At 42.3% G+C, this 26,675-nt stretch overlaps 1 protein-coding gene and 1 long non-coding RNA gene across 2 annotated transcripts in view; one reads left to right on the top strand and one right to left on the bottom strand.

Annotated features, from left to right (window-relative positions):
* NXPH2 (neurexophilin 2) overlaps positions 1-1,734 on the bottom strand; it is a 35,479-nt gene extending 33,745 nt beyond the window's left edge. The window contains exon 1 of the mRNA XM_083841164.1: positions 1,284-1,734. Within this exon, the coding sequence (XP_083697290.1) occupies positions 1,284-1,334 (51 nt within the window). The 5' untranslated portion in view covers positions 1,335-1,734. The remainder of the gene's footprint in view (positions 1-1,283) is intronic.
* Positions 1,735-8,561: 6,827 nt separating this feature from the next.
* LOC310901969 overlaps positions 8,562-26,675 on the top strand; it is a 116,942-nt gene continuing 98,828 nt past the window's right edge. Inside the window, exon 1 of the long non-coding RNA XR_014586354.1 lies at positions 8,562-9,646. This is a non-coding gene — a long non-coding RNA (uncharacterized lncRNA). The remainder of the gene's footprint in view (positions 9,647-26,675) is intronic.

The raw sequence follows: 26,675 nt of genomic DNA, 5'->3' as shown, positions 1-26,675 counted from the left end.
TATAGATTTTTAGTAACAGACGAGCACTAAAAGGCGGACCTAAAACACCTCTAAAATCTCAGACATTCTCTCTTTGCTTTATTACTTACACTAACTTGTGTAAGCAATAAAACTAATTGTCAACAAAACTTTGCTGGTTTGCATGTGAGGAAAGCAGAAAACTGAGCACTCCTGAGAGTTCAGTGCCACATCCACCTGGAGACCTGCACCGGCTGCGTGCGAGACAGCAACTTCGCTTCCTGCAAGCAGCCAGCCTCCCTGCAAAGCGCGTTTAGCCCCACAGCAAGTAACCCCACGACGCTACCCGAAACGCTATCCACACAGCGATCCCTCGCGATACCAGCTTTAAGGAATCCCTTTGCTATCTGTCTAATAAACGAAACGGGGCATGGGGGAGAGGGCTCGCGGGTGCGAGGAAGGCGCGTTGCTATTCAGCCCCCTTCTGCTCAGCAGCTCCGTCAGCCGTTTCCTGCTCCCCACCCGCACCTCTCACCCCTGCCTTGCTCGGCTGGGAGCCGCCGTGCGAGCGAAGGATGCCAACAGCCTTCGGCCGTCCCGAGCGGGTGCCTTATCGCGGGGCTGCGGCCCGGCGCCTCGCTGCTACACGATAGGGCGCGGGAGCGAGAAACGTTACACACGACGAGCACAATCCAGAGAACCGGATTAGAATCTGACATAAGCTTCCTCGAAAAACTGATCAGTCAGTTCACGCCGCAACGTTAGCAGCCGGTTCTCAGGGAGGGTGGCGAACCCCTTCAGGGTTTGTCACACGCTCCCGGGTGACCACGGCGACAAACTTCGAGGTGCGAGGCAGCTGGGGAAGAGGGGCAGAAGTTTGGCAGCACGAAGCGGAGGTGACAGGGGAGCACGCAGCGGGCTGCCGCGACCAGAAATTCCCGAAATAATAATAACGATAATGCTGGGGAAAAAAAAAAAAAAAAAAGTCTTGAAAACCGCGTTTGGTTCGGCTGCGGCCGCCGGCCCCGAAGGGAAACGTCCCGCCGGAGGCCACCCCGCTCCCCTACCGCAGGATTTATATTAGAAAAAAACGGGGGAAAAAAGGGATTAAAGGGAAGAAGGAAGCCCCTCAGCAGCCAGCGGTCGCTCCGGGGGCCGGCGGCAAACTTCGGGAGAGCGCTGCCGGGCCTCGCCCCCGCGCTCCCCCGGCCCGGAGGGGTGCAATTAATAAAGGAAGATAATTAATAAATAAATAAAGGAGGGTTGGGGGGAGGTCGCAGGGGGGGGTCCGGAGCCTGGAGAGGGGCACAGAGGGGGGCACTTACGAGCTGCAGCAGGACGCCCTGGAGCACGACGAGGGGCCGCAGGGGCACCATGGCGGCTGCCGGTCTAGGCGGCGGCTCCCTCGGCGGGGCCGTGGCGCATCCCCGCCGCGGAGGGGGGCGGCCGGGGCTCGGGGAGGCGCCGCGCCCCCCCTCACAGGGCGCTGCGGGCCGGCGGCGAGCCCCCGGCGCTGCCCCCGGCTCTGCCCCGCCGCTCGGCTCCGCGGGCGGCCATGGCGGGCGGGGGGGCGGGCAGGGGGCGGGAGCGCTGCCGGCCCGGAGGGGTCCCCTCGGAGCCCGGTGGTGATGGCGGTGGCGGCGGTGGCGTCCCCCGCTGGGGGAGAGCCGTGGTGGGGCTCCCGCTCCCGACGCCCCGGCTTTTGCCGGCAAGTTTAAAGCCGCGCCGCAGCGGCCGCCCCCTCCTCCTCCGCCCGCCCGCCCGCCGCTGCCGGGGCGGGCTCCGTGCGGCCGGCGTGGTGCCGAAGGGGAGGCGGGCGGAGGGCTGCTGCCGCTCGCAGGGAGCCGGCCGGGGCCCCCTCCTCTTCCCCAGCCCACCCTCAGGGGGGGAGCGGAGCCCTTCGGGGGAATTAAGCCTGCCCACGGGCCGGCCTCTCCGCCTCCGCGCTCCCGCCTGCCGGGCCGAGGCCCGGGGTGCCCGCAGGGCCCCGGGGTGCTGTGCCCGGCAGCCTCGTCCAGCCCCGGGGTGCTGTGCCCGGCCGGTCCCTGTGGGTGCTGAGGGGCTCGGCTGGTTCCTCACATGAGGCTGGGCAACGGCATTTGATCATGAGGGCACCCAGTGCTGGGACGTGAGGGAGGCAGGGAGGGCTGCAGCGCCCACCTCCCGCCTGAGTCGCTGTCCTTATAATGATCAAAGTCAGTGAATCGTAGCATCACAGAATCATTAGGGTTGGAAAAGACCTCCAAGACCATCCGGTCCAGCCACCCCCCTGCCACCAGTATCACCCACTAAACCATATCCCTAAGCACCACGTCCTTGAACACCCCCAGGGACGGTGACGCCACCACCTCCCTGGGCAACCTGTCCCAGTGCCTGACTGCTCTTTCTGAGAAGAAATGTCTCCTCATTTCCAACCCCTACTGGCACAACTCTCAGTGAGTGCTCTCTGCGCCCAATTTTAAGATATGTGCCATTATCAGCAGTGAAACTGTTCCTGTGCTTTCAAGCTGCAACCTCAAAAGGAAAATGAAGTTTTGGGCTCGCTGGCCTGCTGTGGAGGCCGGGGTGCCTGGGGCTGGCAGAAGGCCCGGCCGTGTTCAGCATGCAAGGCTGCGGTGGGAGCGCTGTTATCCCCCTGAGCATCGCCCCGAGTGTGCACTTTGTGTGGGGTGTGACACGCCAGTGCTCAGCCGCTGGGCTGGAGCTGAGACAGGAGCTTGGGTTCTCAAACCCTGCCCGTCATTTGCAGCCCGGTGTCCTCTCAAGCCTCATTGCCCTGTTCAGGTTACTCTTTGAGTGCCCTCGTACCTTCGGCTTCAAAAATACTTGCCACTGGAAGGAGCTTTGGAAGCGCTTTTACTGCACACGAGTTTCCCAGACGGCGGCTGTAGCTATTTGTGTGCTGTGTCCCTGCTGCTGGGTGTCAAAATGTGTCATGCAGGTATCAATGAGCCACCGACCGCATTCCTTCATCTGAGTCCAGAAAATGCGCTCAGGTGTAGGGAAGGAGACTACATCTAAGCCGAACGAGTCCAAAATGGGTTCACGTGCATCAGGCTTAAAAGAAGATTCAGAGAAGTACCCACTGAGGCGATAATCCACGTAGTTTGTAGCACTACTTAAAAGTTCGTACAAAATGTTTGTTTTAGTGGTCTTTTACTATAGAATAATCATCGCAAGCTATGTTAGGGCTTCCCTGTCAGAACGTAACCCCAAAAGCTCTTTTCCCACCCTGGCTGTCCAACAAATCAACACCTCCGTGTTTAAGAGGTTTCACCCTAAAAGGGTGTTTCCTTTGCCGCCGACCCTCTCCCCCTGCACGTGTCAGTGCAGGAATTGTCGGCTCGGCTGGGGCAGAAGGACGCGGAGCGGGGCAGGCAGCAGCGGTGCCGCCCGTCGCGGCTCCGGCCCGGCCGTCGCGACCCGAAGTGGCTCCGGCGACGCTTGGACATGTCGCCGGCGCCCTCTGCTGCCCGACGGCAGCGCCTGCGAGCCCCCCGAGGAGGGTTTCGCTTCCCCGTGAGCCGTGATGCCATTATGCAGCGGGGCGAGAAGCGTCGTGCAATTAGCCGGAGTCGTGAAGGCCGAAGCCGGATGAGGTGTTTAGACGGATCTTTCTTAAAACGGAAAGCCGCGCTCTCTGAGCTCAAGGAGAGCTGAATTTCTGTAATTGGCTTTTAATGGAACAATAGTGGTTAAACTAAAGCGCCGCAGTTCTATCCTATTAAAGGCGAGCAGACTCAATTTAAATGACATTAACTTTGTCACACAAGCTATCAGAAGCTGGCCCTAAATCATACTGTTTCCAGATTAACTACCCATAAATGTTTGTAAAGCGCTTTGAAGATGAAAAATACCATGCACAGTCAGTGATAAGTGATATTGTTATTTGTATTACTTCCCAGAAAAGTCACGGTAGCGGTGGTTAAGAACAGAACACAAGGCTGAGCTTTGCACCCCCTGGCTTTGGTTGTTAGCGTGATCTTCAAATGTCATTTGAATGGGGAAGTGAAAATTTTCTGGTCTAATTTTAAGGCACAGTAACAAATAGTTGGTTCAACTCGGGAAATAACAGTTGCAGGAAGAAATCCCGCTCTCTCTTTAGAAGTGGATTGGTGATCCAGCTGTGGAAAAACTAAAGTAACAGCTTAAGGTCCTACTGAACCATCCCAGCTGTTATGAGACGGTGAAAAACACCTGATTATCACATGTTCTCTAGTGGTTGTGTGCAAAGTCAAGGGTGATTTTTACTCATTTATCAAGCCATTTACAAGGACAAACAAGTAAAACCTGTAGTGAACATCAAAATCATCTGTCGTTCAACCCCAATTCAATTTCCAAGTCCTTCAGGTTAATTTAAAGCACCAGCTCCAACCTTTGCTCTTCTTGGTCCTCCTCACTCCATTTCCAATATTAGGAATTCTGGACTGGAAAGAGCAGCCCGTGCCATTCGGTCCATCTCCCTTGGCTGCAGACAGTGGGTGTAGGTCCTTTTGGGAAACGCTTCAAGCTCCATCTTTAAAGTAGTCAGCCAGGAGTGGGGAGAGTCCCGTACTGCATTAGGAAGCGGTTCCAAAAATTCACTCCCCTGGCATTCAGAAACCTGCTTCTAGCTTCTAGTTTCCAGATTGACTGTGCTTGATACCCAGTTTTATACACGCTTGTCCCTTTGCAGCCATGGGGCTTGCTTTTAACATGTTCTTCATCCCTCTGGTAATGTCTACCCCAAAAAAATGATAAGGTGTGGACAAATTTCCTCTAAAATGCTACTAATTATGTGAGCCAGGCAGTCTCAGACAATAGCACTCAATTTCCAGTATCGTTCTAATAAACCTTTCTTTCTGTTTCCATTGGAACTAATTTTTCTTGAAGATGGGTGAACATCCAAATTTAGATGGTAGTAGTCATGTGGAACATCATTAACACTTAATGTATCACTGTTGGAAATACATTCCACGATACACAGAGTTAGCGTATTTTCATTTTCAAGAATGTCACATACGTGACTGAAGTCTGTCTCCGCTGCTTTGCTGTAACTAATATCTTCAACCCTCTGCCAGAATTTTGGTTATTTCATTCTAGACCTTGAACATACCCTGTTAAGCCATACCTTTCCCTCTCCACGTTTTCCCTAATCACCTTCTCCAGCATATCTATTTTTTCCCATCCAACATCCAATGACATTTTGATTGAGGTCCTGATAGATGACTCTATTTCATTTGCCTAGAAAATTAGTAACCTAATCAAAGACAGGTAATGAAACATTCATCATCCTCCATTATCTACCTTTTGGGGCAAAAAAAAACCCAACAAAAACTAACAACAACCCAGAATGCAACAAATTAATCCCATTTTCTATTTACCTATGTTTTCTTTTTTTTTTTGTTTGTTTTCTTCCTTCAGGCTGTGTGCATTTCTAAAGCTCACGTTTGCTGTTATTGTGTTTCTCTTCTTTTCATATTCTCAGGCAGAATTGCATTTGCTCTTCTACATATTCTCACTCCTGACTGTACAGACCCATTACAGATCTTTCCTACTGTATTTACTGACTTGAAGTTTCCCAAGCCTGTTGGTTCAGAATTTTGGGCTGAAGGTTGCCTGCCACTGCTTCTGCACCTCCTCTTGTCAGACCATATCAAACCGTTGGACTTTGGTTTTGCCGTGGCTGTTAAACCTTCCATTTCCATTTTTTCCTGTCCTTTATATTAGTTATATTTGCCAAATATCCAGAATCTTCATTTGTATTTAAAACTGAAGCAGAATATTAATTTTAGGGTACATCTAGACTATCTTCAGTTCTTTCTTCATCCTAAGATATAGTGCCTTAGGTTTTTTCTTTCCATGTACACTTTTATGAGGCTGAAGAATCTTGTCTACTTTGTGATTTGAATATATGTGTTTCTCACTCTATTACACTTTATGACCTCTAATGTCTTTACATTGGCTTTGATTTTCAATCCTTTTTGCCATTTTTTGTGTTCTGTGCTTATATTTTATTTTTTGTCCAGTTGGACCCTGCACACTTGACACCGAGACATTAAAAACTTTAGTTGACAGACTATTTTCTTGTTTCTATTCATTTAATTTGGATAATGTGAAGATTCTTTTTTAAACCATTACAAGTTGATTTTCTTTAAATGTCTTAACTATACGCTAAGAAAACATGCCTGTCAGCAAGCTGACCTGCTCTGCATCGCTGCTTCTGGGTCCAGTATTCATGCATTGCTGCCAGAGTGTTTTAGTTCATTCTCTCATCCCATACAGTGTCTTTTCTATAATTTCTAAATCTTAATTTTGTCACTTTTTCTTCTCTACACCAGCATTACCAGCAGCACTTCTTGTCCCTTTGCTTTCCATCCTTATGCCTTCTGGTTTTTTCTGCATTCATTGTTTCCTCGTTTATCTGAGGTACTCAGTTGTCATTAAGTTGAGCTGCAAGCTTTGCTTGAGACAGAGATTGCCTCTCCACTGGAATTTTGTATCACATCAGTTAACTCTTTTTCTCGGTGCAGCCAGCGTACTGCCTTTCTCTGTTGTGAGTAGTCTAAATAGAGAATAACAGCCTGCTACTGCTGTTTACTACTGCTGCATTAGCTCAGGTGATGGATCTGTGCTGTAGCACTGACAAATTCTAGCCCAGCTCCTCAAAGGGGGTTGTTACACATTTAGATTTAAAGCTTGCTTTTGTAAGGCTATGAGTGACCACTGTATTGAGCTGTTTTTCCGCCGTATGCTTAAACATGATTTTTGACCTTGAAAACCATTTGAAAGAAAGCGAGCTGACTCACCAGTGCTCACTAACTCTTTCTGAATTCCTATAGCTTACATATATTTAAAGGAGTTTAAAAATGAAGCAAGTGAAGTATCACACACTTTATCACACACTTTACCAATGAGCACAGATCTGTGCGTAAATAAAGGGGCACATCCAGATCAAATGGACAAGTGAAACCTTTTAGTAGACATGCTGGCACTCCTGGAAGAGCCTTGGTGAGAGCAGGTCACTAGTTAAAACTGAGAGGCAGGTGGTAATGGTAATCAATACATTTTAAACCTTTTTACGAACATGAAAGAATGAATAAAAAGGGACATCCGGGAAATTAGTAACTGTTAGTTAAAGTCAAATGCCCGGCAAAATACCTGAGCAGATATTAAAGGAATTAATACAAATGGACCTAGAAGATGAATCAGTAAAATAGTTAAATTTCCAGAGTTTATAAACAACAGCTAGAAGTGTATAAAGCAGGATCATGGAAAATATTTTATAAGATATCATAATGAGAAAAAGTAATGATAAAAATTCAATTTTAAAGGAAAACAAGTTATCTGTAACTGGATCAGAAGAGCTATTCAATATAATTGGTCTTAGAAATTATACTAGCTGGAGTTGTGTGCTACATGTACACATACAGCAATCGTAGCATTTGAGGGCAGAGCGTCCCTGCATTAATACTCTCAGATTTTTTTCTACCTTCAGAATTAATACATTTTCCTCATCAGAAATGGATGTATTCTTTCATCAGTTAATTTCTTGCAAAGGAATATTTTATAATTTAGATGGGTCACTCACGTGAGATTCATTTATGTTGCAGCTGCCCAACTTCCTTTATATATAAGTTATTTATAAGTTTATAAGTTATAAAAAGCTTTATTTTTGAATATTTTTTTACCATGTTAGAGTTTTAATTTTTTAACCATTGTTTTTTCCATAGAATATGAGTAAACAGTATCATTACAACTGTACCGTGTTGCTTATGTTCTAACCAAGAGACCAAACAAGCAAATCTGCATTATGACAAAAATATACGCTGTGTAATTCTGCTAAAAAAAAAAATCCTGCTTAACATTATGAAAAAAACATCACAGAGCTGTACTAAAATGAAGGCTGTGACTTGAGATTAGAATTTGCTATTGCATTCATCTAGTATTGAAAATATAATGTGATCTTTGGTTCAGTGAACGCTTCCAAATCCACTTCACTTTCACCTTTATTACACTTCTAAGTCATAATCTCTTACATAAAAAGAAGCAATTTTTTTTACTGTCAACTTTCATATGGGGAGTGATTAAAAAAACCTGCACTGAACACGTGTGATTACTAAGTATCAAGGTGAATCTCGGTAGCTCTGGAAGACAACCGAAATACAATGTTTTTAGTGTTTTTTAGAGTTTTAGCTAGTCAGGAACATACAGATATGATAACATGCCCAAGTGAACTTTTTGAAAGATAGAGAAAAATGTTTCTTTTTGTTTATAAAGAGGCCACAAGTGAATTTTTAAATCATCATTTTTTCTGGCTAATTTGACCAAAATGGGTATCTCTTTGTCTATATCATTTCCAACATAAACAATTATTTTAATCAGTGATTAAGACTTTGTGGTCTGCATTTCTTTACATATTATTTACCAGCAATTTTCACATTTTATTGCTCTGTTCATCACCTGCATGAGACTCCCTGGTAAACTCTACCCAAGCTATATACAAAGTATATATCCAGTGCACATGTTGCATTGGTACCTTGTGAGATAAATGCCACATAAAACATCCAGAAGATGCGTTACATTATCAGAGCAGTTACAGCAGGCTGACAGATAATGCAGCTACTAGGCTAAGTTTGTCACTGGTTGTTTCTTACAATTGGTGCAAATTCTTTGTTTTCTTCATCGTCTTCCACAATGCCAAAGCAATTACTCACACGACATTTTCATTTCCGAGAGATACCTAGTGTCTTTCGGGCTTTCCTCGCATCCTTCCTGGCAGTACCCTGTGGAAGGGGTTGCATTTCCCAGACCCTGGCTCTAAGCTTGCCATTAGGCAGCCGAAGCGACGAGTAAGCACAATCCGTGTTACTGATTTCCTATACTCAGTGCCACTGCGATGAGATCAAAGAGTTAGAGCCTGTAATGCAAGCCCTGCTGCTGCTAAATTTGGGATAGGTGTCGTAGGGCACTGCAGCCTGGAGTTAGTTACTTAGTCAGCTGTGGGCTGAAACTTATAAATGTGTGGGTTTTTTTTCTGCTTCATAACTCAGAAATTTTCTTTGATGTTCAGTGTAAAATGTTGCACTTTGAATGATAATGAAAAAGAAAAAAAGAAAAAATAACTAAAAAAAAAACCAGCCAACCCCTCAACCATTTAAAATCCTTAGCTTCTAACAAATAATTTTTCACTGTAAGGTGATTGTGGTCTTTGGCATCGTACTTTGGGCAATGGAAACAGCCTCCTTCTCCCTCCCTCCTTGTCTCTTTCCCTATGTTGCTTTGCATATCAGCTCCTTTTCCTGTTCTTTCTCAATTCTGTCATTGTCGGCCCTTTAGCACAAGGCACAGGTGCCCCAGGAGCAGGGACCAGCCCACTGCATCCACCTTTAAATTGTGGCCCAGCTGGGTGCAGGGCTGCTGGGGGAGGTGGGAAATGTTTTGGGAGGGTCAGGGCTGGGGGAATAGCACAAACTTCTTGTTGTGTTTGGAATTGAGGTCAAAATTACTGAAGAAGTTTGGGTGGAGCAATGTTTTGGCCCTCTGGAGATGCAGTTTCCCTGTGTGGATGAGGAGAGGCAGGCCTTGGCTTCCAAGGCAGTTTTTTTGGGAGATGTGGCAAAGCCTGCTGCCAATGTGCCTGGCTTATGCTGAGTGGGAAGAGCTTTGGAATTAATCAGAGGGACTAAGGAGTCTTCCCTGAAACAAGGTAGGGTTTGTTGTGGCTTTTTATTTTGTGTTTGCTGGGATTTTATTTGAAAAACCTATGACTGCTGGAAACTTGCTTGAAATTTGAGCAAATGTGGGAAAGGAGAAAAAAAAAAGCCTTGTTATGAGAAATTGTTTGCTGGACAAGATGCCCAGGAGTAGAGGCATGGGTTTGTAATGAAGTTTGCTATGTATTCCAGTCACCACTATTTAGCTTTGCCCCTTGCTCTGGAAAACATGTCTCAACAAGGGCAAGCTTTGCCAGCTGCCTGAAACTGGCATATTGAGGGCAGCTGGCTTAGCTGAGGAGAGCAGCAGTAACTGATGGGCGGCCTGCTGCCACCTCCTATGTAGGGCCAGGCTGCGGTTTGTTCTGCGTTGACCTCAGACTTTACTCCTCCATAAAGCTGGTGTATGAAAATTGAAGTACTGCGGTGCTGCTATGCTGCCTTTGAAAGGTCTGGAGCAGGCCAAGTAGTGAGTAGCACTTCTCTGCTTGGAAAGTGCAGTAGCAATTAGTCTGTAACGGCCTTGAGGTTACGGGACTTTAAAATTTCAGCCTGTTCGATACTGCTGGCCTTAATGGGAGATGTGGTCTCTGGTGGTGGGGACACCAACCTGTAAAGCTGGGCTGACCGGGAACTGAGGAAAGGAGCGTTGCAGCTGGTGGGTCTGGAGAGGTTTTCTGCCTCTTACAGTGCAAAGAGGCATACGTGTATCCTGTTGCTTTTGTTTCCCTATGCTGGGTCTTTGAGAAATGTGTCACTTGTTTTTCTCGCTTGCTGAGTTCTGTCAGCTTTATTTGTAAGGCTAAGCTGAAAAGGCCTGTGGAAGCCTCTGCCATCTTTAAAAGTCTCAGAATTAGAGAAAATTAACGTCAAGTTTTTCTTTTATTTTCTTTTGAATGAGCAATTGAGAGGGAGGTGGAAAAGCAAGGGTTTGCCCAGGTGGATTAGGAAAGTTAGTTTTTTTGAATCAGAAAAAATTCCTCAAAAGCATTACATATAATTAAAAATCTTAACAAACTACTTTGATCCGATGATTAGTGGAAGCAAGTACTACTGTAACTTTTCAATCAGCGGATATCATCAATAAAGTAATGAATCGAGGGAAATATCCTTTGTAGGACTAAATAAATCATGAGAGACAGCCTGGGACTTGGTGCAGCCGTGCAGTTCTGTCCTTATTAATCAGATCACATCCGGCATGTTGCAGCCTGAGTATGAACGGGGAGTGTAGCAAGCAGAAACCTTCCACGGCGAAACTGAAGCGTGTGATATTTAAAGGCCTATAGGTCAAAATTCATTTCAGAAGTCAAAACCATTGCTGTAAACAGATAATGCTCCTTGCCCTGCCATTAGTGGTATGCTTCCAGTCCTTTCAAAGCAGGAGTGGACGTTAATTTGGGATGTGTTTTGCAGGTGTCACACTCCAGAGGAGTTTGACCGATAAACTCTACACTTCACATTTCATGCTGCAATGACAATACATTCAGGATCAAATTTTATGGCCAGTGGTATATTTTTCTGTTATTAAAATAAAAAAAAATCGTAGACTATCAATTTACTGGAGGGACAAAAAGTATTTAAACATTTTTTTCCTGAAAGGCAAGTGTGATCCGACATGTATGGACTCCTTCAAAGTTACTCCACAAAGCTTACCAGAAATGTTTGTTTAGCAACTGCAGTTTCCATGGTCTTACAACATTTGTAACAGTTTTCTAGAAAATAGTTACCACTATTAATTTTCTAGGACAAGCAGTGTTCCAGATGAAATCTGTCGATACTAGTGCTCAATGCAATGTGTGTGGCAACATAAACCTTACTGAAAGGAGCGGAAAGATGCAGGGACACCCAAAAAAGAAAAACCATTATAGCGAGGTGGCTTCTGTTTGCTTTGTCACTTGTCCTTCTTTTCACAGCGGTTGAAAGGGCTTTGAAAAACCTTATCTACTTTTACTGGAAGTTGATTTTAGTGGCCAGGTGTGAATGCACCAACAGGGAACGGTCCAAGTGCAGGGCTCTGCCTGCACCGAATGGCCTCGAGCTGTGGCTTTTGACCCGTTGTCTTCAGGTCAACATATTTTTTTAAAAATATGTTGACAAGGATTGACAAGAATAACTGGAAGAAACATGCTACTTATTGACAATTGCAGTATACAAATCTGCTTTTCCACTGGAATGTTTTTAAGGGCCTGTCAGCAAAGAGAAGGTGGAAATCATGGATTTATCTATTCAGTTTAATAAAGCAGTGGTTTTATGCAGTTGGATGTGATTACACAGTGAGACACAGAAAATATTTCTCTCTTTCTGAAGAGAGACAGTGCCATGTGTATGGCTCTTATATCCATTGCACAGAGGGGCTGTACACACAACCTTTCCTGTGCTGATGCCTTCCCAGAGCGTGCAGGTTCTTATGCACCAGGGCTGGCTGTGGGTTTTCCTGCAGTTATTCCTCAGGGCAGAGACAGCTACTTAGTGCCTCTCCTCCTTCCATTTGTGACTGCCTAATAAGACACAAAACATGATCAGTCGCTCCGTAGTGTGTATTTCGTATCAAAAGGAAATCGCTGACTGCAGGCAGGAGGTCATTCAGTGTTGCCGCTAACAGCTTCGGGTATTTCTGCATTAAAACCCAAACTGAATGTTGCAGGCACTGAACCATCTGTAGGCACAAGTAGGCTTATTGTTGCTTAAGTTAGCACAAATGAAGAGGTTTGTTATGTACTTCTACCTGCTTCTGTGTGATCGGTGCTCCGAAACAGTGAGAGTCTACTGCTCTCACTTTTGAGTCAGAGTTGAACGAGATGCAAAGAGGTCCTCTTATTTTATTAAGTGTGTTGTTGCTCTCTGCTCCCTCCCAGCAATGTGACTTGACAATAACAGAGACAGCTCTTCATAATGCATTGTCAGTAGGTTTTTTTTTTCCCCCACAACAGCCTGACATACCTGTAACCCTCCTCCTCGGGGTTCAGCTCTCTGTGATCCCAGACCCAGCTTGCGCACAGCACGCCTGTGTAACCGTGGCTCAGACTTCTGAGAAATCTGCTAAACTGATAGAAAGAGCCGTAATAAAGCACGGGGAACATAACCATGCAAAACAAGGAAGGTGAAACTACAGAGATAAGGCAGGTGAGAAGTGTACAGAAGGCAGCTCAAGGACTCCAAGGGAGGACAAACACGGAGTGTTGCACAATTCTAAGGAGAGTACAAGGTCAGGGGATATATAGGTGTATATCAGACAACTAATTGGTCTATACTTCTACATGTGTGTCTCCAGCTTCCAGATCTCTTTATCCATGCTAGGTGTTTCCTCAAGTGACACAGGGACAGCCAAGAATTTGCCTTCAGAGGGAATTGCAGGGAATTGTGCCTTCAGTTTGCCTAAGCATGGCTTATATCCTCAGCTGATCATGTGCCCACAAACTTTCTCCTTTCTAATAGCTCCTCCTCCTTCAGGAGTAAGCCAGGCTTTTAAAATCATCTTCAGACCTTTTGTGCTTAAAGTCTTGGAAGGACTGAAGTTCACCTGTAGCCTTATCAGTCATCAGAGCTTCACTCACAGCTCTCAGCTGGCTTCTGCAGCTGCACTGCCTCTTTGGACTCCTGACCTCTTTTGACTCAGCTTCATGTCCAAAGCATTTGATACATACAAGGAAAGAATGCTGAGGGGGGAAAAAACATTCTCAGCTTTCCTGACTCTTTCTATAAATGGTTAAATGAAATAGTTTTGTAGGTACAGGCACTTACATAAGGATAGGGGTTGCCTATTACGGGCAATGCTAGAAACTAGTCTGCGATGTTTTGTTTATCAGAAAAAAATATGAAGGATTGAAAAGATGATTGAAGTATTCTTAATGTGGAGCAGATCTAACCTGTGGTGATGTTCATTGTATATTGCATAATGTATGAAATACATTTTCACCTCCTGCAGTCTGTCACATAAGCCAAGTTTCGAAGCATTTTCCAAAGCTCATGGTTGCTAGTGGCTTCTGTATTTGTAACAGAATATCGCTCACTATTGAATCTGGTTGGATTGCAGACCTGAAGCCTACTTCATTGCCAGAATCTTTGACTGGTGGCATTGGACACATGTGGAAGCTTGCTGGAGATGTGGTACGCTATAAATGTTAGCTCCACTGTTGTTTTCTGTCTAGGTTAAAGGTTGCTTATAAGTAAGCAACCACTAATCTCTCTTGGGTGAAAAACCTAACAAAATGACAACTTATTAAAGAATTTCAGAGAACTCTTCTATGACGTAAGATTGTTTTTGCTGAAGGTCTGAAGCAATGCAGGCACAGCAGGCTGCCAGAGATTGTTTTGTCCAGATGGGTAGCCAAGATGAGATGTAAATCCTTTTCAGATATAGAGTCAATGAAGAAAAGTGGTATGTGTAACGGCCAGGAAAAGCTAAAGGCAGGGATTTAGAGGGTGCACATTTAGATGTAGACAGCCAAAATCAAGTATCCAGATTGTGTCCATACACCTAGTTCATTCTCACTTTCATTTGTAGGCCTTCTTGATTCCCAATAATGGGGCAGGAAGCAAGAAGTTGGCTCCGCATAAATTTTGATCTGTTTATCTTCTAACTGCATGTAGGTGCCAGTTAACCTAAGCAATTTGAAACTATCCAGATCAGATATTGTTAGCTGCAACTCAATGGCTGGTCTATTAGGTGGACACAGCACAGTTATCTCTTGCCTCTGCTAAGCTGTGGCTTGATTTCTTGTGTATTTCTACATCCTAAACTATTTCCCATGCATGACTCAAAGTTAAGCAAGTCCTTTTTTTTTTTTTGGTGGTATTATCCATATATAAAATGTTATTCTTTCTATATATACATGTATAAAATCAGCTCTGAAGAATCTTGTTATGAAACCTAATCCACTCTGCTTTAACAAACACTATCAAACTTCTGCTGTGTTATTTATCTGTAACACCACATGTAATCTTTATATTTCAAATGACAGACCAACACATGTTTCTGAAAGCAGATAAATTAGAGCTCCATTTCTAATGGAGCAGCTTCTGTTTTTTTTTTTTTTGTCCTAAGATACATTACAACAGTGGTTAAACTGGGCTATAATGTGAGGAGACAGAAAGCTGGCTTGTACCTTTAGGAACAGCTGGTGGGTTCTGGCATGCCTGCTCATGCAATATTATCAGTATTTTAAATATAATTACATTAGATCCTGTTGCCCCTGTTTTAACCTCATCTTTGTTAAATACTGATTCAGAGAAGTATTAAGATACATCGAGCTTACTAAGATGTGAAGATATAGGGGAGGAAATACTGGAAATGAGAATTCAGGGAGGAAATAGAAATTAATGGTAAAGTAAAAAGGAAACAAAGAAAAGAGGATGAGAAGAGTATCAAAGTGAGAAAGAATTGTCATCAGTGGCCTTGTTGAATATAAGGTGTGTTCGGGAACTGAGAAGCAATATTTAAAATTAGGATGTATTAGGGAGAGCTAGAAGCCAGGGAAGTGGAAGTTTGTTTGCTTGTGTTTATGGTATTAGGTTGATGCAGACCTCTTGCTGCTGTTCACCATTGTAACTGTTACTATTTAAATTGTCATTACCTTGGAGTCTTTAAATCATTTTACTCCATTAATACTGCTTAGCAGTACAATGTATTTGAGCATCTTTCTTTACAGTTCATCTGTTCCAACTCAAAGCATACTGAATTTCAAAGGCATGTTGAAATTGGGATTCTTTGAGATAGTCTGTAGCAATAATTGCCTGGTAATGCTCTCCGCAAGCGAGCAGCTGGTTTCAGCTTCTGCTCCTTGGCAGATGGACTCTCAGAGACTCAATAACTCAAGGAGCCTGGGGGAGCAGGTGCCTGTCCTGGCAGGCACTGGGGAGCAGGAGGCAGGGAGAAGCCCCAGGTCGGGCACCCAGACCTGGCAGGACCTCGTGGCACTGGCAAGGGAGCTTGCTTTGGTGTGGGAACCATACGAACTACCCTTACAAGCCCAAACCAAGGGGATTTGCAGTCTTTTATTTATTTATTTGTAAAGTCTGTATGTTTTTACACGTTGGAAGGCCCTCCTGAGGCTTTGCTTTATTGTGTTGTATGTGGTCTGCTGTAATATAAAAAAAAAAAGCACTATTGACAGAAGTGCTCCCTCTCACTACAGTGCTGAAGCAGCTGCTACTTGCTGTGTGGTAAATGTGGAATTTTGGTCATTTCTGGGGGATAGGGAAAGGCTAATGTGGTCATCTCAAGTGAGGGGGGGGGAAAAGCACGAAGCCTCTGAAAAATCCTTTGCTCCTTAGCATGTATTTTGAAGTGGCCAAGTCATTCTGGCTACAGCATCGATGTGACATGGGATGCACAAGCTGGTCACTCAATTTAAAAAAAAAAATTGGTGCTTTTATAAAATGGCCAGCCACATATTTTTAAGCTGCTATATCGTTACAAAGTGAAAGGGATATATCTAATCTCCTTTACTAGGGTATGAGAGGACATGTTAGAAGGCTGCCTATGCACTGTGAAAACTCAGTTATAGATATGGCCTAAACTTCCTAACCGGAAAGAATCACACCCTAAAAATTGAAATAAACTTTGCATATGATAGAGTGAAAAATGCACTTTTGTTCTACTGGCCACAGCATTTAATACCAATTTTTACTTATAGGAGCAAACTGTAGGTTGGATGTGCAGCTAGCAATGCTCAATCTATCAAGTGCATTTTGGTTCTGAGAATGCAGAGAGGTAGGAATTTAGAGTGACTGAAATCTGTACTTTGGTTTTGTGTTTTATTAAAATTATCGTACGGAAAATATCTAACAATAGTAAAATCTTGGAGCCCATTATTTTAAATTTTTAGGTGTATGCTCACAGATATCCTGCTGCCTGTTATACCAGTAAGAAAAGAAGAAAATTGTTATATGTGTCTGTATATTGTTTGATAACAGGAAAATATATTGTGTTGTCAAGAATTTTGAAGAGGCAAGGATACAAGAGCTGTTTTTGTTGCTAGAAATGACGTCCAGAACTGCAGATACAGGGCTGGAATTCCACATTTACAAACCTTTCTGAGTGGCTGTACCAACAGACTTTGTCCAGCTTATCTCTGCTCTCCAGAAATCTTTTAATTTCTGTGAAACAGTAGTTTTAAAAAAAAGGAAAACTTCACTCTTTGCCTTAGCCCCAGAAGGGTTGCAAGCGACATAATGAGAGTATTTTGCTGTGAGAGAACGTATAGGAATGTGGATTTGAAAAAATAAAACAAAAACCCTACACAATAGTTTCTGTTAGAAAGTTTTTTGTACAGAGCCCTTACAACTAAGCAGCAACATGCTGCCATCTACTGGCAAAATGCACAACAGGCACTCAAATACCAGCAAGTACTATCACATTTATTTCCTAACTTTTTATTTAAATTGGTATGCTGTAGAAAACCACACAGTTAAAAAAAAAAAATCGAGCAAAAAGCATATTTGATCAGAATAAAAAATTACAATGAAACGGAGTGAAGCAAGTGCTATAAATCACAGCATCACGCAAGTCATCAATATGCAGTATGTAAAAATCGTATTTTGCATTAGAGAGGAAATGTGTGGGGAAATAAACCGTTTATTTATGAATGTTTCATCCCTTTGCCAACGTGCTGAAAAGAGGAGAAACATGCAGAGTTTCCCTCCAGGAAGGTACTTGAGATGGAAAAGGTCCTACACCTACAAACCCAAAAGGTAACCCGAGGGGTACTTAGCGTGGAAGAGATTCAGTGGAAAAAACGACACTTACAATCACCTCTGAAGCTGTCCAGCTTCACACATCTGAACGAGTAATGGGTCTTGGCACTTTTAACTCTCTTGCAGTCTCTTAGGAGCAGGTCTGTAAGGAATGGGGACCTGTGTACACGCAGCCAGTGCATCAGCTGGGGGGAAAACGTATAAGCAAAAATCGTTTTTCAGTGCTCCTAATGAATCATTCTGGTCCTGTTTTTTAAATGCATGGTCTGCTTTGGTTTCCCAGATTGCTATGCAACATGGGAAGAAGGGGAGAGAAAAGAAAAACAAATGTTTTCACTGAACTTCGCTGAAAGTTCCCAGCTAAAGATCACTAAATATTTTGTATATGAATGAAGAGATTCATTAATTATTCCTTCATTCACACAAGATAGGAAACTGTATAAAGTCAAGACTACTTGATATGTCTGTATATTGACCAGACAGTAAAATCATTCTATTTATGACACAGCTTACCATCTGCCACTAGTAATCTGATGTATTTGTGAAGAGGTATCCCTCCCAGAACTGCAGAAATCTCCTGAGCTTCTTAGCTTTTGGAGACAAGTACTGACTCTCAAGGAGTCAAATGGAGCAAATGTCTCATGTGAGCCCTTGTTCCCCCTGCTGGCAGCGTGTCTGGCTCAGGGTGCAAACTGTGCCTCCCCTTGTCCCTTCTTGTCCCCCGAACACCTTGTCCTCTTCTTCCCGAAGTCACCTCCTTCCACTTCCCAGCTTTTCCTGTTCCATCCACTTTATTGTTTCTGGCTGATGAATGGCTCTTGGAGGAAGAAAATGCTTGGTTCACATTCATCCAAAGCGGTTTAAAATCCCTGTGTTCAGTTTGAACTTCAGTGACAAAGTTTTCATTCTGTTCTGTTCCTTGTTGATAGGACATTTATCTTTAGGGTCCTTCCTTTGGGCATTTGTGTACGTGTTGCATTTTTTTCAGTGAATGCATGTAATGCTGGGATGGGTTTTCTTATTATGTGAAATAGTAAATGTGTATATATATATATTTGCTAAAACTTAGAGTTTTGACCATAAATGAGGAAAATATCCATAAGCACTTTCATGAGTAATTTACAGTGTTTTTTATTCCCTCATCTCGTTCAGAATACGACCATAGACAATACTTATGTTATAGAAAGAAATAGATAACGTTTGTGTTTGGAGAGGAGGTGGTTATTCTGTGATGAAGACAAAAGATTGGCAATGAGGGTTTGTAAGCTGACTCTTCTTTGTAGTGTTGGCTCCCTATGATTTTTTGTTATTTTACTGTGCTGAAAACTGGATTTTGTGACGTTAACCTACAGCTGGATGTTGATACTGCCTGGCCAGTGCAAGACCAGGCAAAAGCTGGACAACCGGAAAGCTCAAATGCCTCGAAGCTTCAAAGTGCTCAAATGATGTCTGAGGAAAGGCTGAGCAGAACGAGGAGTAGCATCTATCTCTTTCCCAGGACATATAGACTAATGGTGTCCTCAGTTTGTTACCGTGCTGCAACCCAAGTGGCTGGAACTTCCAGTAGCAGCAGGGAAAGGTGGTGTTGGTTACGGGGCTGTTGGTCCTCCCCAGTCCCCTTTATTTTCTTTATTTCCATCCCTGTTTGGCTGAAGGACTGCAAGAATTCCTAAATGCTATTCAGCTAGTTAGTAGGCATTTCTGTAGAAACTCAAGTCTACTACGATGGGTCAGTTATCCAAGGCTGTGGCTTGGAGGAGTAAAAAGGCACAGGACACATGCAATGGTCAGCTAACTCACCTGGCTACCATGATTTCTTCCTACCGATTTTTTTTGAAGGTTAAAGAATGTGGCTCAGGTATGTCCAAATGGTTGTGACCTGCTGTCTTCAGGCAGCACAGGTGCTTGGACTTCTGCAGCATAAAAAGACAAAGTAGCCAACAGGCTCTTTTCCTTGCCTGGCTACCACTGTGGTTCCTTGCTTTTCATCCTGCTAGAATTTGTTGACTGTTGGTGTGCAGTGTATAAAGCTCCTCTCTTTATTTGGTCCTTCAGGGGAGGGGCGAGTATCGTATGAGGGCGTATGAGTATCTATCCCTCCTGTTTTTATTTTGGGAGAAGTCCAAAACTGGAAGGCACCTGTTTTCTGGCTCTGAAGGGGCAGCAATCCAAGCTGGTGGAAATGTCACGAACAGCTGATCTTGAAGCAAGGGCTGTCAAAACACTTGTTTTACAGCCTTAATCCCATTTTAGCACCAAACAAATAATAATGTTCTGGCATAGTGACCTGCAGAAAACCTCCTGTTTTCTTTGTTGCTTGCTTTTGAAATCTTGTTGAAACCTTATCAAACATTGCTGCTTTCAGAGTCCAGATTTATGTTCTGGTATGGTCATGAAGTCAAGCCTTCACTCTGAACATGCCCTACACCAACATCCAGGTCTGATAGCCTCCTGAGGCTACCTGTAATGAGCAAAAATGGTAGGAGATGGGATGTGAAAAAGATAAAAGCTTGTACCAAAATAATCTCTAACTAAAGAACATTCTGAAAGAAGTTAAATACAAAACTTACAAGGATACATAAACATTTTTAGTCTTCTACAAGCCTTGATCAGCCAGCTATAGGAACACAGATGGTTTCAATGTTGTCCCCAGCCCTAAATAATTTCAACACAACTTTGCCCTGTATTAGAACTTGTGCACTCTCTCATGCTAAATATTTCCTGAATTTTTGTATATGTCCTCATGGGAAAAATAGAGGAGATTCAATGATGGTGGAAACTTCTCTAAAAATGTCTCTATCCTGACTGATTTTTATAAGCAGTCTCTTTGGATGCTGGGTTGGTGGGATCTCTCTGGTAACAAAACAAGTTCCTTCTAGCTTTTAATCAGGTTTTAAGCTGAAGGTTTGGTTAAATTTATGTGGCAGAGTATTTTATTGATAGAAGAGCTTGCCAGACCTCTTTGGCAGTGCTCTCTTTTCACTTAAAGACCTTGGTGTAAATCTTTTTTAATGGTTCAGCTACGAAAAACTTCAAAGAATCTTTCCCCGCTTCTTTCCATTGCACTATCATCTGTGTAAATCATCTTGCTTACTCATTCTCTTAGCTACTTTAGATTGTTAGTCTTAATGACAGTACTGCAGTAAAAGTGGGGAAAAAAGTATTTTAAACTGTCATTAGTCCATAAAACTTTGATCATTTATAGTAAGTGGGAATTCATCGTGGACTTTTAAGAGAAGCGAGAGGTCAGTCATACCATCCCTTCTTAGTTGTGCACCTATGTGATAAAGCACACCTCAGGGGAAAAATAGAAGGTGGAAATGTAAGGATTAAATGTGCTAAAATTGATGCAGCTACTCTTTGAGTTATAAAATATGATGTAAGAAGTACCTAGGACTCTGCTTTGAACCTTTCTTGTGCTTTACTCTAAAATATGCAACACTAAAGTAAGAGTTATTTTAGTGGTGCAAAGTTTGATTGTAGTAAATCATCTCAGAGTTATCATTGCCATCATTCAGCAGTTTCTGAAATGTGAATTCCATGCTAATTGTACTGAAAAGGTACTTCTTGTTGTATAATCTATGTTTTTATTCATTTTTATTAAATGTGACAATGTGCAGGAAAGTCTTCCAGGGTAAATGTGGGCCCAGTGCGGAGGAATCTTACAATATCACTAGCACTTTTTCTGGTTAAATCTTTATCAAAGCTTTTAGTGAATCAGAAGGTCTTCTTTGGGACCTAACACTGTATTAACATGAACTTCAACCACAGACCCTGTTTGCCAAGCTTCATTAATATTGATACACTGAAATGCATTGACAGATCTTAAATGTACTAAAAACAGACTTTTGCTGTAGTGTGTTGAGATGTATCATTTGGCAGACTGACTCAGTCACTTGAAATGCCAGTACTTTCTCTGAAAACTCAGAATGTAGAACTTGGAACTTAAAGGTGAATTTTCCATTACCTGCCAAAAGGATTGCTCAAGTCTCCAGGTGTCATCCAGAACAATTCCATTCAAAAATGTTACGAGATTCAAAGCACTGGATAAGTACTTAGGAACACACCTCATAAACCAGAGAGAGACATACTGTCATCATTAAAAAAATAAGTTGTTTTATGTGAGGAAGTATTGGACTAGCAGTATGTGTGGTTTATATATATAATGTGTGTGTGTAACATATAGACATCTGAAGATTCCTTCCTGACATTCTGGCAAATGGCATCTCAGTCCATTCAGTGACTTCCCCCATCCTCACTGTTCGCAAACTTGCACAAATCCCATTTAGGCTTTATTTTTGTTGCGCTTAATTTCAATATAAACACGTAATTGCAGTAATAATTTGAAAATCTGACCATTCCTTTTAAAAAAGTGGAATATGAAAAATACACTGTATTAAGCTTGCTATGCAGAACAGTCTGATTTTTGGCTGATTTTGGAATATTCTCACACCTTGCTTAGTTGTTGGTGTGTTTGCATACTACTTTTTTATGTGAACTTATGCTTTTTGTTTGCTGTACTGCTTGCATAAAAATCAATTGACTTTAGCAGGAGTAACCATCTAGGCAAACAGAGCAGAATAACACATGGATTACCTTGTTGAAAAGTGTACGTCTTCTGGCGTGAACGCAAAAATTGTTTTAAGCAGAAAACAAGTGGTATGTACTACGCTGTAGAAGTTTGCCATATTTTCTCTTGCTGTAGTAATTTATATAAATGCAGGTTACATAAAACGAGGTAAACACTGGGTAAATATCTTTATTGAATTTCAACCTGGATTATGAATAATGATTTTTGAAGTCTTCGAACCCAGAAAACAATATATGCATTTCAAAAAGCTTTGCTCCTAGCTTGCTTTATTTAGCATTCTTGTGAATAGTTTTTTTATTATTGATTGTTGTTTTTTTCCTACAAGATTTACTAGATGTACTAGAGTTGTCCTTTGTACAATTTCATTTTCTTTTATTGGTTCCCTTAGGACATCGTTATCCTTTGAATAAGAACAGAAAACTGTGTTCTCCTTCTCCTGTTTGGTTTTCTTCCATAATCTTTATTTCCATTTGAGCAACAAGGTTGGTCAGGGAATTCAGAATTAAGACTCCATTTCACATCCTCTTCCTTACCTATCTGTGTTGCAGCTAATACTGTCCTCAGGGTATTTAATAAAGTGAGTCAAGAATGCATCCTGACAAAACAGTAGGGACGTGTGTAAGGAGATGCAATGCGTCAGGTCATGTACTGTGAAAATATTCCTAAAATTAAAGGAGCTGATACAAAAACATTTGCAGACAAAATTACTCTGCGAGGAGGAAGCTTGTCAAAATTAGAATGATATCCATGAAGTAGTAGAGAAGTCTTCTGAAGTTTTTTCTTGTTTTTCTTTTTTCCCTGCCCCATCTCTTTCTATAGTCTGACTCCTACTTTCCACTTATTAAGAAAACTCCTTTAAAATGAAGTTATAATCCAGTGGTGCAAGCAATTTCTCTTCAGTTGTGGCAAAGAGAACAAAAGAGTCTTATCTCAGCTTGTTTATCCCAGAAGGATGGATGGTTTCTGCTATGGTTTCAGGAGAAAGAGATACTTAAGTGGCACATTTTCTACTGACTGTAAGATTTCAAGGATTTTAAAGAAAGAAAAAATGGGAGCCAAATGAGAGCATAAATATCTTTCAACTAAAAAGCTCAAGAGTTTTTCATCCTTGTTTTATTTGTTCTCTAAAGCTTTGACTGCTGGAAAGGGGGGAGGTGTGTCCAAATTTCAGCTGGAGTAGGAATGAAAAAAGTGTCAAGTCTTTCCAAAAAAAAAAAAATATCCCAAAAGCAAGCTGAAAGGCATCCTCTTACTTCAGGATATAAGGGATAAGTTCTGCCTTAATTGCAAGGATGCAAAAACTCAGAAAACTGCAGAGCTGCTTGAAGTTGATGCATCACATAAAAGCAGTCAGACTCTTATTTGCTTTTCTTTTTCTCTTATTATTTTATATATGCCTTAAATGTAAGCCGGATTTATTTAGACTCAATTGTATGCTGCTACTCCTGGTTCAGACTGAACTCTTCGCTCTATTGGAAGTGCCCCAAAAAGATTGATGTGAGAAGCACTTTTAGTAAAACCATTCCCGTTCCTCTGCTTTGGTGTTGTGTCAAACCCTTAATGTGTATTGCTTTATTATGCATTTGTGTTTGAGTGAGCAGCTTAGTGAGGCTCCATCTGCTCAGTTCTGGTGGAGTCCAGGAGGATGTGTAGGATTTGCTTACACTGCTTGAAGTGCAGTAGCTAACTCCAGTCCTGTGGCCAATGCTCCCCTTCTCTCACTTCACAGCTCTGCAGATTAACTGGCATTAATGCAAGCATTTGCAGCTACACACGGAATATTATAGAGAACATGGTGGCTCCATGTTTGCCTTGCAGATGCTCATTTGCCTACAAATAGGTGTAGAGTCTTGTTTTGGTTCTTTCCATCTCCTCCACCATCTCCCTTTCTTGTAGAAGTGTACAAGCACGGCAAAATCTATTCTGGTTGCTGTACAGGACCATTACTTTTGTTTCCATTTGTTTGTATTAAAATCCTTCAAAGTGTGTTCTAAAGACTTGCATATTACTGAGGTCAGATGAATGAATCTGTAGTTCCCCAGTTATTCCATCCACCCTTTTAAAACATAAACAGTGTATTTTCTTTTTTCAAGCCTTAATTTGATAGAATAATTTTTTTTGGACAAATTGATCTATTAGACTTTCCTTACTCAGGCAAGGTGATTACTGGATGTATTCACTTTGAGAACATCAAGCTTTACTTGGTTTCAGTAACATCCATTCCTCAACCTCATTGCCTTTAGCCATCTCATCCTCACTGAAAGTTTCGAGTACTCCTCTCAGTGAATATTCACAGGGACTTGCAAGTCACCATCTAGAAGGTTAAACTGGAATGACAGCGTATAATTTAGAGGCAGAAACTAAAAGATTCCCTCTTGAGTTATGTAGGTTGAACGCCTAAAACTGGACACTCTAAATATCTCTGCAAATTTTAGTCACAGCTAGATCAGCTTTAATTTATTCCTCACCGCAGTTTATAGCATCCCTGCTGCTTATTTCCTTGTTCTCTTACATATCACTGAAGAATATTTCTGTTCTAAATTTTGCTGCTGATCCTCATTCTATGTGGTTTTTGATAGTTTTCACCTTTTTCTTTTGGATCTGGAGATGGCATTTGATCCTGAAGAGAAAAGAAAGGAGCTTTCTTTGCTGAATGCCTTTTTTTTTCCTTTCCCTGTTTTTACTCCCTGTAGCCTCTGCATATTTATAACACCATTCTGGTGTGGATTTAGCTCAGTGTGAAACTTTTTTACTAGCTTTTAATCTTTATTTGAAACACAAGTACCAGGTATGTTTTGAATTTAAAGACCTAAACCTAAAAGATGTTTTTGGCCCAGTAATAGCTACTATTTTCAAAAGGTTAAGCTGCATGGAAAATGTGCCAAAATGTATTTATAAAATTAATTAATGATGATTCAAGTCTGTATATTTTTTAATGTACATTTTAAAATATCCAAATCATGGGATTTTAAATTTAAATCTGTCTTCTACTTTGGCATCTTTGACTGGCACAGATGACGGGCAGCTGCTGAGTCCAGATCTTGTTTGTGGCTCTGCAGCCTTTACAGAAATGTCATGGTTGGGTAGGGTGTTTGGTTGTAGTTACATCGATGTAAAATTTTCAGGGAACCCTTCTTCCACTGAAAGGAGGCATAACTATCTTGAAATAGAGCTGATTTTACTACTTCGGATCAGATCCAGGTGCTGTGACGTCTGCCTAACCTCAGAGTGGCTGGAACAACTACGCAGTGTTGTGACCTGCAGTATTGTGGCGTCCTGGCTCCTAACATCCCCACCATTTGTGCTATTTTTCTCCTATCGTTTCAACTCATTTCTTCCTGGGTGAGGCAGAACGCAGTCCTCTTTCCTCCCTGGGCACCCCTGAAGGACAGGGCCAGCAGGCCGGCTGTCAGCAGGGACGAGCACCCGTGCCCAGTCCGTGGGCTTGTCTGTAAGGCACCGTGGGTACATGAATGTTGGCTTTAAGGGAGAAGTAGGAACACAAGCTACACTTACCTGATTTCACCCCCTGGGTGTTGTGGCTATGCCTGATAACACACGGAGAGCCAGCGAAGTGTAGTTTTGCAGCACATTGGGACGTGATCTAATTTTGGATGGGGTCTGTGTGCTGCTGCAGGGAGCTGCTGAATTGTTGTGCTACCACAAGTCGTGTTACTGTGCTTGGGGATGGGCTCACATTCTCTTTAAACAGTAATTAAATTTCATTTATAAGGGATGACTTAATGTCTGGTAAGACAGATAAAATAACCAAGGAACCCAATTGTTCACAAAATCAATGGAAGTTCTAATAATCTTATAAAGTACCACTTAATTTCTTTCATAAAACTGCTGGCTTCTTCATATTTCATGGTTTCCTCATGCATAGGTCAGTTTAATTTTAGGTAATAAATACACCCATATTGGCCTTAGAAGGCAACTGTACATCACTTATTTATATAAACTACACTTGCACGGTCTATTTTAAACTTTCCATGCTTCAACAAATTGTCTGGCTGTTGACCTCTGCTGGGTCACACCTGTGTGTATTACTGAGCAACAGCCAATTTGTTCTAATCTGCTCAGTGCTCTAAATTCTTGATTGGACCTACAGTCTAAATAATTCAAGTTTATTTTATTTAAAGATATAGAAGTATGCTTGCTGGAAGGGTAGGGAGGTTTGTGTTGAGAAATTACAAGTTTTTGCAATGCCTCACAAGTGCCTGGCAAACTTTAGAGTAAATATTACTGCTCTAATCTTTTGGGTCTTTTTACAAGTCTGAAATAACGTGTAATGTTAATGTGTCCACCTATATGAAAATCTAAACCAGAGAAGCTCTTAAATTAGAGATGTTAAACCTCTGTACTTTCATTGCAGTGGAACAGATTAATATTAATCTTTATGCATGTGCTAATGACACCTAATGATCAGATAGCTGCTGATATTGTCTTCAATCACTCAAAATGAGTCTCTAAATGGATTATATAATATATAGATACTTCCAGGTCACCTGTTCATCTATGAATGCATTTTTTTCCACAGATTCACTTGCCAGATGGAAACAGGGACAAAAATAAAATGTTATTTCTGCATTTTAATTATATATTCTTTTATAAAATTCAGCTTTAAACAAGGATGAACATATACAAATAGATGTACATTTTAAATGAGTTATTAACCACCAGATTCATTAATGAAATGTTAGGGTATGAAGACAAGCAAAACACATAGTCTGAGT

This window comes from Anser anser (genome assembly GCF_964211835.1).
Source record: "Anser anser genome assembly, chromosome: 6".
Taxonomy (NCBI): domain Eukaryota; kingdom Metazoa; phylum Chordata; class Aves; order Anseriformes; family Anatidae; genus Anser; species Anser anser.
This window is presented reverse-complemented; position numbering and strand designations above follow the sequence as displayed.